This window comes from Solanum lycopersicum, chromosome 1 (assembly GCF_036512215.1).
Source record: "Solanum lycopersicum chromosome 1, SLM_r2.1".
NCBI lineage: Eukaryota > Viridiplantae > Streptophyta > Magnoliopsida > Solanales > Solanaceae > Solanum > Solanum lycopersicum.
This window is the reverse complement of record NC_090800.1, coordinates 73,592,669-73,606,780: the sequence shown is the minus strand read 5'-3', so window position 1 is coordinate 73,606,780 and position 14,112 is coordinate 73,592,669. Positions and strand designations below refer to the sequence as shown.

The window sequence follows — 14,112 nt, the reverse complement described above, 5'->3', positions numbered from 1 at the left end:
GCCTCTCTCCTCCTTCTCCCAATCTTGCTTGCGCTATATACAAATGTACATTTATAATATATAATTAGATACATATATAAAATTAACCTCTCTCCCACTCTCTGCCCTCTCGCCTCTCTCCTCCCTATCTCGATCTCCCTCGCCTTTCTCCTTCCTCTCGCAATCTCTATTGCCATACATACAAATATATATATATATATATATATATATACAATTATCTAACCAATATACATGTACAATTCACCTTTCTCCCCCCCCCCCCCCCCCCCGTCACCTCTCTCATCTATCTCCTTGTTTCGCTCGCCTTTCTCCTTCATATTACATGAAACTACAAATTGTAATTATCAAACTATAGCTATGGAGAGTAATTAATTATTTTTAAGAGACTATATGTGAAAGTTTCCCATAATACAATTGTTTTGCTTTCAACCTTTGTATTTTCCCAGCTAACATAATAACCTAGCTAACTAGATAATAAAGTGTATCCTATCGATGTTTTAGACATAGCTCACCTGCATAATACATGTACATTACAATGATAAACATACATTCCTCTCACCATCTACACTACCAAGCACTGTGCAAGATCATGAAAGTAGCCAACAATGCGGATGGAACCAACGGCGCGCTTTCTTTGTTATTGATGCCAAATGAAAATGTATTTTGGATATAACACGAGGCTATGTCAAGAAAATGCTGCAATTTTATACACATCCTTGGTCCACCATACCATTGGCGATCGTTATGAAAGCAGAGATAACAGCTCCATGGACCAATGCCCTGCAAATAAAAGGAGACGACAACCTATTGAACTGAATGACATTTGAATAAGAAAATATGCACTCGAGAAACACCGATCACAGGAACAATTTCCTTCTAACCATTCAATTTATATTACTGTATGGATCTATTTAATAAATCTGCAAGAATGAGTATAACTGCCCACGCGAATCTTTTGTAGTGTCAGTTTTAAAAAACTTACTCTGGACTTTCCTTTTGATAACCAAAATCAGCTGCTGCCTTCAGGGCTCTCTGGTAAGTCTGTTTCATAGCCTCCTGCAGAAAGCAAGAGATCCAACTTCACTGTAACTAGGAATGGCATTTGCAACAAAATGGAAAACTGACAATAGAAGCACCTGCAGGAAAAATGATGCTGATAGCATGCTAATATATAGAATCTCATCTTGGGACAATTAGTGTTGGCTTACAGTATTTAAGGTCAAGAAGGATGATAAAATACTGCATGAAGATGAATAACATGGGGATATTCTTTAAAAAATTGACACCAGCAATTGCAAATTTTGTTGGCTAGACAAGTAGGAAAAGCATAACAAGTTTAGTTGATTGGCACTTGCTCCAACTGCATAGAGTTGATTATCACATACAAACTAAGAAGCTTGATCATATTGAAAGTTTGACACCTCTAACTGTTGCCCTCGCCCCACCATAACCAAAAGGTAAAGAAAAAAACTCCAGTTCTGCATCAAGACTGTAAAGTGTTAACCTGTAATTTAGACTCAAAATCCTCTGGAGACCAGTTCAAATTGCACTCTTTCAGTTCAAGTTCCCCTGCAACAACCTGCAATGGATAGTAAGAACTTTTATCAATCTAAGAAATGTACACAAACAAGTTGCAGCAAAGTCATTCCACAACAGAAGAAAATACGGGAAACCTAGTCAAATATATTATGAGCCCATCTTGATATAATGTTGATACAAATTGGTGCTTCGTGGTTGTTGCACTAACTTTCTTGCTAAACTTCTGTCTAATACAAGCTTCATTAAAATACTACTTCACAAGCTCTATCTCGTAAAGGAGATGTTAAAATAAGATGCCAATAAAGGAAAAGATGATAAAGTAAAAAGAAGATGATGAAGGAAATTGGAAATGAATTCTTTTGAGAACATCAAAAATGTGATACGCCCTCACGGAAAGCCAGTGAACTGCAGGACAGACTCCGAAATTCTTTCCTGTGTAAACATAAAACTGGGATCAGATGAATAGAATGTGGCTTTCTTCTCCATTTACATCATGAGTTCACGGGAATGGCCCTTTTTCTTCCTAGATACCAAGATGATTCATCCTTAGTCTTCCCAATACAATCCATCAACAAGGTCAATATTACAGTTTGAACTTACCTACTTTAGCATTATATCTTGCCCATGTTGGCAGATCCAATGCCAGTATTAGTGCCAGGGGGGAGCATAAGTGACTTTGAACTAAAGAAAAAGATAGTAGAATGCCGTAATGCTAAATCTCCAAATCCCTATATACATAGAGAAAATGACTTCCGAAGCAAATTCAGGTAGTGCTTGCTATTTTTCAACAAATGAAATACACATTTCATGAACAGAGAGTAGTCGAGAGCAGAAGATCCTACCCCTCCCACACCAGCAGCAATAGAAGGAGCAACTAGGACATTAGCTTTTCTCAAAACGTCTACTGCTTCAGCAGTACATGGCATATTGGAGCCTACAAATGAACGGCAGTAAGTTAAAAGAGATAAAATTAAAACACGCCAATTACCCCACTCATTAATCATTATACAGGTAGAAAGATGGCCAATAATCACAAACAAGTGAGAATGATAACATGATGTTGACCAATACCTTCTACAAGTATACGACAACCAGAGTTAACCAAGTTAATGGCGTCAGATTGATTAATTTCATTCTGTGAGGCACAGGGGAATGCAACATCACACCTTTCACTCCAAGGCTTCGCTTCATCATAGTACTTTGAGCGAGCATAAGTCTTTGAGTAGTCTCTGCAAATATTACTTATAAGTATGCCATTTATTCAAAACTTTTAAGATATTTGTCTGCAAAGCTATTGTGACAACAAAAGGTTAAAAAAACCTTAAGCTTCTCTGCTGAGCTTTGATGTCTCTCAGGAAAGATATCTTCAAGAAATCAAATCCATCATCATCCACCAGATAACCCTTTGCATCTGTAAAATTGTAATTTGCAATCGTAATAATTTAAGTATCGGATTGTTTTTCTTTATAAAGATCCAAGTATCTGATTGTATCTGCACCATATAAGTGGCGTAATGAGCTTTGATTCCCACCTTCCAGAAGAGAATCTATTACAAGCATAGACTGATTGCTCAGTAATCCCTAAATGGTAAGCTCTAAGCCAAGCAATAATATTCAGTTGAACATGGTAGGTTGTAGACTGTACCAATTGATATTGGAATACAGAATTTTTTAATGGAATACCTCAGTCAGGGGCAGATTTAACCTTAAAGCATGTGAACCTAGTAGATTTTACTCAAACATTGTATGTGTATTAAGAAATTCACTGAATACCTATAAATATTTAACTCTGAACTCAACTATATCAACCTGTGGTTGTTATAGGAAGACATAAACTTCAAATACTGCTGGATCCACCTCAGCACTTAGTAGTCATGCAAGCTGAAAATATTTCAGAAGAAATCAGAAAGTTTACCAGATATGGTGATGGGAACGGCCCCATAAGCAATAAGCTTCTCTAGGACATGCATTGCAATCTTTCCTGAACCGCTAACTGCACACCTGAACATACAGACAAGGGTAAACCAGAGGAATTATTACAAAGCAACACATTCCTCGAAGAAAGAAGGGACAAAGCCAAAGAGAACAATAAGTTTAGTGAACAATCTCAATTTTTAGGCTACTGTGAGTGTTCTTCCATCATGTTTAATTTCTTTTTGATCAATTCATCCCAAAACAAAGTGGCCAAACAGATTTTTCATTGGCTAAATTGAAATTGTTCCATCGACTCTGCTTTAAACTATTGACTTCATCCTACTTAATCTACACAACCTTCTCCATCAGCACAGTAAAACACATAAACCCTAAGAATAACTTCATCAACGAAATCACAGACAGAAAAACTGAAGTCAGGATAACGAGTAAAATCACAGTTGTCGTGTGCCATATCATCTGTAGCTATGAAGCTCAAATAGATATTTATCAATGATAATCACAAGAGGAAAGAAACTCAAGACTTAATAGGCAATATGATGGGAGGGAACTGCTAATGGACATGACATTACTTTGATGCCAAGGTGCAATAGAAATAGCCACACAAAATACTTCTCATACATCAGCAAATATAAAGCGCAAACAGCTTTTCTTTTTCTACTTTGATACCTGCCTATGTAAAATTGCAAATAGTTTCAAAGCCCATAAATATGTCTTGGAGGGGACAGGTAAAGATGACCTAATGAAGTGCTACCTATGGTGTGTGTCAAACTTAAGATGATAATTTCTCAAAATATGCACAAGATTTGTCAAATTCTGGCTTTTAATATCCATTTAAATGGACCTCTATGTATTCCAGATTTTGATAAATGTTCAGTGACTGTGAAACCATCTAGCTTTCAGACTGGAAGATCCATACAAGAACTCAAACTGAAAGCTGTAAATTATGACAAATAGAGTGGGTAAATATGTACATGCTACCAATTCATGTTTTCTGACAAAGATCTCCATGAACTTCTAGCAGGCTTACCACTTTTCAGCTGCACCCATGATGTAGGTATTCTCAAAATGGCAAACAGATCCACTGATATTGCCATTAATGAAGATCAGTATAATAAACCACATATATTAGCCTAATTTTCTCTTATATTTCTGATTTCACAGACAAAGAAATCGTAATTGGACGGGATGGTACCTTAATCCTTTTAGTTCTTTGTTCATGTCTGCAAGCATAAGTTGAGCAAAGAAAACCTGAAAATTGCAAGTCAAATTAGTTGGCAGGGATGAGACAAGTACTTAACAATGCAAAACAAACAGAGAAAAAAAGAGACTTCACCAATCCGTAGCCAGTAGCCTCAGTTCGAAGACTGGAGCCTGACCAATTAACTCTTGGTCCTGTAAAAGTTCCCTGCATAACTTGAAATGTGTAAAATTCAGTATATCATATAACTTTTTAATTATGACAAGGGAAACCCTCAGCCACTACCCATTGGGTGCACACGGGGTAAAACCCCAGCTCCTATGTAATAGCTCGCAAACCACATAGAAGAGGTAACCCGCACTAGGCAAGCCCGGTCCGATGAGCTCGACCCAGAAGGCAAACCCCTAGCTTTCAGTGGCAAGGGGTTTCGAACTTGAGATCTCCAACATGGAAGTCCCAAGCTCAAACCACTGGGACACCCCGAAGGGTCAGTAATTCATATAACTGAAAGGAAAGAGAGAGGAGAAAGGGAAAGGAGAATGTTTATAATCATTTGGATGATGCACAATATTCAGTCCAAGGAAAAAAGGTTTAAGTAAACTTATTTAAAGACACCAAATCTGGTGTTTCAGGCATGAAGAAATGTTTATCGAGAAAAGGTGAGTGTATTATAAATATAGCACCAAGAAGGTTTGCTGTCAAAAGTACTTACAAACTATCCTTTTCTATTCCTAAAGTGATTCTATAAGTTCTATCACTTTTTAGCACCATCATTAACATAACTCTGTTAACACCAAAATAAAACAAATGTAACCAGTTCCATTTTTGATCTTTCTAATGGAATCATAAAGATGTGTTGATTATCTAGTCTTAACATCTCAGCAACATCAAGTGCTTCAGGACGATGCTTCATCTATATGATTGGCACAGCTCTTAACAGGTGTTACCATGACCGTACAGTCAATTAGAGACGTGTATAGGAACAAACAAACAAGAAAATGAAAAAGAATAATTTTAGTCATATGGAGATGCATAATTGTTACCCGTATCTTTACTTTTTACAAGGACAGCCAAACAACTTCCATATGCATACTCTAAAACCAAAACTTACTATGAGCATTTTATGTGACACGGTTTGTTACATCAAGGATAATAAGCTAGATCTACATGTTGATCAATAATAAAGAGCCACTTAGCAGATGTGAATCATTATATAATTAGCTAATTATGGAAGTAATTTTACTGCTTTCCTAGTTTGAAGTTTCCTAATTTTTAAGTTTCTTAATATAAAGCTTCTTAGTTATGTTTTTAGTAGGATTTGAATCTAATGCTATTTGGGATATGTTGTCCCTATATATGTATGTAGGGATGAATTTTGTTATTTTCAGAAGCCATGATTAATATTATTTAAGAGTTTTTCTTTACACCTTTGTGTGTGGTGACTATGGATTTATATTCTTTAAGAGTTAAAGATCAATTCTTAACTTGAAATTATTGGTTTCTATTAAAGATTATACTAACTGTTGTCTTAATTTCTAAGAAATAGGGATCCAGATCACTTTTTATCTAAGTTCTTAATTTACTCTATTAGTATCATAATTAGCTTTTTATCCATTATTCTTTAATACTAAGATCAATCAGGGTTCTTCGCACTTGATTTCAAAATTTTAGGATTTTGTTCGCAAATTTCACCCATCTTTGATTTCTTGCCTTTAATTTTAGTATTTACGCTTCCGCATTATTTTCTTGTTTATTCAAGTAACCCAATTCTTATCAAATCCCTAATATAAAAAAGAATGGGGTTACTAAATATCCCGCTTAGTTGTAGTGATTACTCATGAATCTGTTTCCCATCTTTAGTCCTTTCAATTCATTTACCCATTCCTTTTATTGACTGCTTGCTCCTGTTACTTGCCTATTTTCTATTGCCTCTTGCCATCATGACTTTTAACCTGCATTGTGAAAAATCTTATCTTCTCCCATTATAATGTCATAGGATTTAAAACCTGCATTGTTATGAATTTAACCTTCCTCCATCATAATGTTTCGGCCTAACTACCGCAAAAAAAAAAAAAACCGTAAATGTTGTTGGAGTGAAATCAACCTAAAAAGGCCTAACCTCGAAAAGTGTGCCTGAGAGCATTTTATCTAAGGAGGTTGTCTTTGGTTTTGCAGATTTGAGCATAACATCATAATGCTAACTTAACACACAAACAATAAACAATTAACATAATGATATGTACTTGTTCATGTCCTGCCCCCAAGATTTTGGTCTAGTGGTAAGAGCGCAACATTGATGTGTCACGTCACAGAATAAAACCTTATTAAATATAAAAACTTTTTATTTAAGAGGAGAATGTTAGAGGGGTGGGCGGATTATAGACTTGTTTAGAACTGTGTGTTACTGGCCCTCGGAGACCATACAGTTGAAAAATGAAAAAAACAATCCCCACCTCCTCCTCCTCTCTTTCTTTAATTCTATTTTTGCCTTTTTTGAGTTAAAATATCTGAACATTAAGCTTAGCATAATGTTCTGCTGTCACCCCGTGAAATTCAGCAAATTTCATATATGTGAACTATTAGCCTCTTGATTCTTGTATATGTTTAAGGAAATTAGCTCATCTGGACTTGATACCATTCTTATCCATTGCCACACTAGATGCAGCAAAAGAAAGAAATTGAAGGACCAGAAGGATAAGATCTCAAATATCAGAAAATTAATCATCTTCACCTGTGAATGACCCGCCAGTCGGCGATATTGTCCATGCAAAAAGCCCATTTCTCGAGTACCAACACCCATCTCCTCCGAAGGAAGATCCTACATGATCAGACAACAAATCAAACTACAGAAATTAGATCTGATTTGACAGGAAACTTTAAGCGAAAACAGATGTAGACGTTAGTATTTAGTTACCTTTTCAGGACCCAAATAACGATACAGTTCATTCATAAAACTCTGACAAAATCGCATGACCTACAGTGAAGAAGGCAGAAAATAGAAGAAGATTTAAAAACAACACAACCACAACTACTACTACCACTATGCAATAAAAACTTTTGGGGGGGGGGGGGGGGGCATTATAGAAGAAAGTCTAACGCTTGAAATGAACTTGTGACTAGAAATCAACATGGTTAAAAGATAAACATATACCTCACCATCACTTTTGCTTTTAGGATCAAAATCACTTCCACCTGAAGAACCCCCAAGTCGGTAAGGCGACAAAGCATTTTTCAAAGTCTACCAGACGAGAGCAAATCAAACATTATGAGAAGCAGCATACATTTACAACTCAACTTCACATTACACCTTCATCAAAAAGATTAGATGGGAAAAAGATACAGCAATCGCTCGTACACTGTAGAGCAAATATGCACAAATTATAAGTATTCAGAAGTAAAATTAAAAGACTAAGATAGATGACAGAAAATCACCTGTCCAAAGCTAAGAAATTTGGCAATACTCAAGTTCATTGACGGATGGAACCGGAGACCACCCCTGCATGGACCAAGAGTCTGATTAAAATGAACCCGAAACCCTCGGTTCACATGCGTCTCGCCCCTATCATCAACCCACGGCACGCGAAAAACAATTGTGCGCTCAGGTTCTAATAACCGCTCCATGGTGCTTACATAACTAACACATAGTAAAGTTTCCTTATCAGAGTTGTAATGATTACTCTTCATACATATGGTTTCCGTTTAAGAGACTTACCTTGAGTTCTTTGAAATGACTCTTTCTAAAGCATGAACCGCTTCTTGAACATACTGTATGAATTCTAGTTCATGAGGATCCCTTTTCAGTGCAGCTTCAATAATCGATCCAGCCGTTTTTGACATAAGAGCTTTTAAGAGATTTCAACAGCAATGAAGAAGTTAGAGAAGTATCTCAGTCTCTCGGAACAAAATCCAACACCCACAAAAAAAGAAACAAGAATGATTTGTGAAATTGACTATGTATTCTTGAGTGAAAATAATTGTGTGAGAGCTTTGGAGATGAGAACAAATTGATTCCAGTGGTTTTTGTTTTCTTTTACAAAACAGCGCACATAGAATTAAACAAAGATGGGTCCATGATGCGAAACTACACTTTTCACATATTTACAAACCCATCCATCAATATGGAATAGAAGACCAAAACCAACTCTTCGACTCAGCCATACTTGATGTCACACAAATACCTCTCAAATCTCAACATAACAGTCAATGTAGTATGTTAATTAATTTGTTTCCCTATTCAATAGTCGTACAAATTCATGCCAGCTTACTGAAATAAACCTGTTCCAGAAACTTCTAGACTTCCCCATAATGCTTATTGTATTTGTTTAGTTGGCTCAATCAGGCCCCTGTAACTAGTCGTGTTCAATTTTTGGATTGTGTCTGCTCCTTAGTGATGGAAGTTCTTTTGTGTATATGAGCAGGCACTATCTCCCTTTCTTGTAATCTTTTGCTTGCATCATCAGGATGATTATTGATGAGTTACTCTTGCTTCATCGAAAAGTCTTATGTGGGAAGATGTCCCTGGAGATTGGCCCAGGTGATCACAGTGTAATGTGTGATGTGTGGGTTAGATGCACATCATGGTTTTGAACCTATACAAAAGTCCAGTATTTAAGTGAAGGGTAGAAAAGTAGATAAAAGCCACCATGTTTGAACCGTGCACCATTGGCTCCAAGGATTTCTCAGTTACCAAAAAAATGAAATTAAAAAAAAAACTATGTTGAAAGATTTACAAGGTCTTGCTTAGATATTAACAAAATAGCTCTACTCTTAGCACTGACATTAAAAACCCATATATCTCAATTTAAGTGTGTGCGCGCGCGCGTAGAAGGAGGGGGGGGAGGGCTGGAGTCTATGAACTCCTCTAGGCAAAAAGACAAATTATGATCACTGCAAATACGGTTTCTGCATCAGTGGAAACTTTGAACCGTGTATAATAGATGACTTTCTGAAGCTATCATCAATATACCAAAAGAGGAGGTCCGGAGTAAAGAGTTATCGTGCTCTTGAAAAGGTGTTGATAAATTAAATAAACAATGGTTTAGAAGTCTCATACAATTTTTAAGATAAGAACAAAAGTGAAAAGGACAAGGTGGATACAACCACCAAGAAAACTAAAAAAGGAAATTACCTTTAACATATAAAGGTTTATCAACAACAATCTTATCTTTGGATGCCATTTGGAGACGAAGAGCTTCTTTGTGAAGTAAACTATTATTATGCTCCTCCAGAGCACTCATCTGCATGTTTCGGCTGCCTTCATTTCCATATGGATTCCTCCTATGCTTCCTACCATATTCTCTGCAAACAGAGCAAAATATCCTTGCTGTGCCATCTTTCACATCAACATATGCCCATTTATACGTATCTGCCCACTCCTCTCTCCATCTTTTAACAACCTTCTTTTTCTTTTTCGCTGGTTGGGTCTTCAACAAGTCCTGATTCCCACCGGAAGCCTGATGAATCATCATCTGCTTGCTCTCGTCATGGTCTTCAGCTGTAGATTCTTGTGGTGGAACATTGATCAAAGTATTATTACTAAATGAAGGGTCATCATCCCCAGGTCCTATTTCCAAATCAATCTCTTCTCCTATCTCTCTCACTACAAGATGATGCCTCTGAGCCTGATGAATTAAGTTCATGTCATCCATTGTAGAATTCATCCCACCCCCACCAGTTGGAAGTAGCATTCAGCATGACAATTTATATACAGTATGATTTGGCCAGCTTGCTGCAAACATAAAACACACTGATAAATCTACTTGATTAAATCTCAAAATGCTCGAATACCAGTGCGCATTAAGAGTTGAACAGTTAATCATAAATCGAAAAGCATACTGAATTTTCTTCTCCGTGTCCAGGGTCAGAATTTTGGAAGCTAAGTGTTTGTGTATCCCCTCACCCTATTTACTGTCAGATCAGGCTCTAATCCCCGTTAGGTAACATAAGAAAGAAAAGAGGGGGACAAGGAAGATGGAGAAACCAGTTGGCTTGAGATTATCAACAAAGCATTCCGCATGACCTATCAACTTTATAAATGCAGTAGCAAATCTTAGAGAAAACCAATTTCCAGTAGTATACACTCAAAATTTTGTTACTGAATAAACATCGGGTATTCTTAATGAAAAGGAATTGTATTGCCCATATGCTACTTCCAAATATTTCCTAGAAAATATGGACTTGAGACGAAGTGTCCTCATGAGTAATATGAGAAGCTAATTGTAGTAGGAAGGATTTAATATTAAACTGACCACAAAGAACAAGGAGGGAAGAGTTCAATGGAAAATCATAGCTCAAGTATGCCAAATGTTGCTGAAGACAATGTTCTACAACAAGATTGTTTAAGCAGATGCAAATTAAACTTGATTGTAACACATCTTACCTCAATTTCAAGAAAAACATTCCTAATAGTTATTGAAGACAGTTATGAACACTATGGTCTACATCACTCGATGGAAATGCAGTTACCAATTATGTTAGTTCTATTACTCGATGTACTTGGTCAATACAAGAATTGAGGTACAATTAAGGGGAAAGGAAATATTTCAGAGGTAAATGCATACCTCCTAACTATAACAATAGCTTAAGAATGCTCATTTCTACAACAGAAGGAGGCTGCTGGTGGTCTTCTAAGGCAATAAAGAGGAAAGGGACGACAAAATTAAAGAATTGATTACTGATTTAAATCAAGACAGGGCGAAATATATTAATGACTTATTCATTGCATTGATCCTACAAAGAAAGGGACAATTGAGATCAAGGATTACAGACCAATCAGCCTAATAAGCACTGTTTACAAGATTGCTTTTAAGCTTTGGCAAAATGACTTGAAATGTTATTTGAAGCTAGTCTCTGGTGGCCAGAATGCCTTTGTCAAGGGAAGGCAAATCACTGATGCAATCCTTATTGCTAACGAGGCAATGGACCGGAGACTCAAAAGTGGAAAGCCAGGGGTGCTGTTCAAATTGGATATTGAAAAAGTTTTTGACAAAGTGAGTTGGTCCTATTTGATCAATATGTTGAGACACACGAGATTTGAGGAAAGATAGTTAAGATGGATTAAATTTTGTATCTCAACTGTCAAATACTCTGTTTTGGTAAATTGGGGGCCTGTGGGGTTCTTCTCTCCTCAAAGAGGCATCAGGCAAGGTGACCCTATTTTTTTACCTTCCTCTTTATTCTTATCATGGAAAGGCTTAGTAAAATGCTACAAAAATCCAGGCAACTTCACTGGATAGAGGGCTTCAAAATAGTAAGGAATGATTGGTCCCAAGCTACAGTATTACATTTGCTTTATGTAGATTACACTCTGGTTTTCTGTGGAGCTGAGAGATCCCAAGTGATCCACCTAAATCTAACTTGTCTATTTTTGAAGCTATCTCAGGGCTACACATTAACATGGGATGATTGAAAATTTTGAGAAGAGGTTGGACACCTGGCAGATGCAATACCAAGGGGTTCTGGACTGGATCATTGGTCCATAAAGCTTTCAAGGACAACATACACAGTTGGGCAGTGGAAAGGCATCAGGAAACTTTGGAGCACCTTCGCTCAGAACACTAATTTTGCGGCAGGGAATGGCTTTCTTATAGGATTTTGTAAGAACAAATGGTTAGGAAATTCCAACATCCAGGAAGCATTTCTAAACCTTTTCACTTTTGCCCAAGATCCTGATGTTGTCATAGCACCATACAGAGAAGGGGCTGACTGGAACCTCCAACTTAGAACGGATTTGTATGACTGAGAATTCTGTGAGCTGCTAGACCTCTACACTAGTCTACAACAAAGAAACTTGAGTCCATCGGTAGCAGACAGACTTAAATGCGGCAATCAAGCAGGTGGCATCTTCTCTGTTAAGTTGAGCTACCAGAAAATGTGTTCTTGCAATCCCATGCTTGAAAACTGGCCTTGGAAGCTCATAAAAATTCCTCCCAAGGTCAGTTCTTTCACCTGGACAGATGAGGAGTGCCTCACTCAGTCAATTCCCTCACAGATGCTATATGCGTAAAGAGGAAGCTGAAAGCCCTGGCTATCTTTTTACTTCAGAACTACAGAGCATATTTTTGTGTATTTATGGCCTCAAATGGATCACTCCTCACTCATTAAGGGAAGCATACTTGAGTTGGTGCTTATGGAGATTTGATAAATCCATCAAGCACAAATGGAGAATGATACCTGCTTGTATTTTTTGGAGTACTTCGACAGAAAAGAATAGGAAATGTTTTGAAGGGATCTCAACTCCTATAGATTCTATTTATTTATTTTGAAATAGATGAGTTTAACTCCTATAGGATCTATAGAAGCTAAATGTATGGCTAGTCTATTTTGCTGGTCCAGTTTATTCCCATCTAATAGTTCATATCAACTATTAGACTTCATTAGTTCCCTAGCTCTGGCATAGACAGTTTCTGTAGAGGAGCCAGATGTTTCTGTAAGCTTCAGTGTCATATCTTGTAACTACTGCATCTTCTTGATGCTGTTTCAATGACATCAGTTACTTCATCAAAGAAACAAAAGCTCAAATTTTAGACAATTCGAGGTGCTTACTTCGACCTGTCTAAACTTGGACCTAAAACCTTTCAGCTTCATGGATATATGCATCACACTACACAACTTCTAGCCCCTCTATTGAGCTATTTTAAGCTTTCTACTCATCAATTCAACTCAATTTCCTATTATAGAGAAGAAAAAAAAGAGAGTCCAAAGCTTCACTTGAATGCTATGCATAAAACCTGAATAGAAATTAAATAAAAAAATATAACAATCTTTAAGATGCCCTCAAAAGAGCTATCTTTCAGCCACCATCACCTAACACGGATGAAAACTTCTCATGTTTTTCTCAAATATTAAACCCAAAATGCAACATCCCCAAACAATAAAAGAACCAATTAAATTAGAACTGAAATGCTGGGAATCTCAATTGGGAGTCCCTTTTGAGCAAAGCTAAAAAAAAATAAAATGAAAAGACTTTACTTTTCAAGAACCCACTGAAATTGGTTTGATCAGATACTTGTTTCAAGCTTTCTGAAATGTAACTCCCAAGTTTTCCTCTTCTACAAGAGCTGTTTTGCCATGTCGGTCCAGTTCACCAGCAAGGTGCCTCCAAGCTTCTGCTACTGGGTAAAGGTTGATTCCAACTGTAGAATGCTATAAAATAGGGTAAAACTGAAAGAGAATAGTGTCGGAGCAATTGAATTTTGCTATGAAGTTATCAATTTGGCGAGTCCACTGACTCGCTCTCTGCAATTGGGGGGATTTTGGGGGAAGAAAGTGGGTGAATAATGAAGACAAGGGACTAATTTGATAAATTTGGATTCTATTTGTTGGCAACAAAAAAAAAACATTTTTCATTTTTGTTCTATTTCTTTTAATTACAAAATCATTTCAAGTGTCCAGATTTAGTTAGCTTTTGATCATTAATTTCGAAATATATTTAAAAATTTG

At 36.8% G+C, this 14,112-nt stretch overlaps 1 protein-coding gene across 4 annotated transcripts; it reads right to left on the bottom strand.

The window, feature by feature from the left end:
• Positions 1-372: 372 nt before the first annotated feature.
• Positions 373-14,010, bottom strand: LOC101257803 (uncharacterized). 4 transcript variants are annotated; one of them, XR_003246586.2, is made up of 17 exons: positions 13,642-13,999; positions 9,800-10,399; positions 8,384-8,513; positions 8,104-8,305; positions 7,823-7,909; positions 7,586-7,645; positions 7,403-7,489; positions 4,807-4,878; positions 4,666-4,721; positions 4,501-4,554; positions 3,454-3,539; positions 2,860-2,950; positions 2,706-2,768; positions 2,382-2,473; positions 1,505-1,579; positions 983-1,056; positions 373-780 (listed from the first exon to the last, which is right to left on the bottom strand). XR_003246586.2 is itself a non-coding variant. In XM_010322510.4 (17 exons), exons 2-17 carry the CDS (start codon positions 10,356-10,358, stop codon positions 705-707), a joined length of 1,959 nt encoding a protein of 652 aa, XP_010320812.1. In that variant the 5' UTR covers positions 10,359-10,399; positions 13,642-13,999; the 3' UTR covers positions 373-704. The 4 variants fall into 4 exon arrangements, 2 of the variants coding, with proteins under 2 accessions (XP_010320812.1, XP_004229171.1); XM_010322510.4 differs by having other exon boundaries at positions 2,611-2,768; XR_011221601.1 differs by lacking the exon at positions 4,501-4,554.
• Between the last annotated feature and the right edge of the window lie 102 nt (positions 14,011-14,112).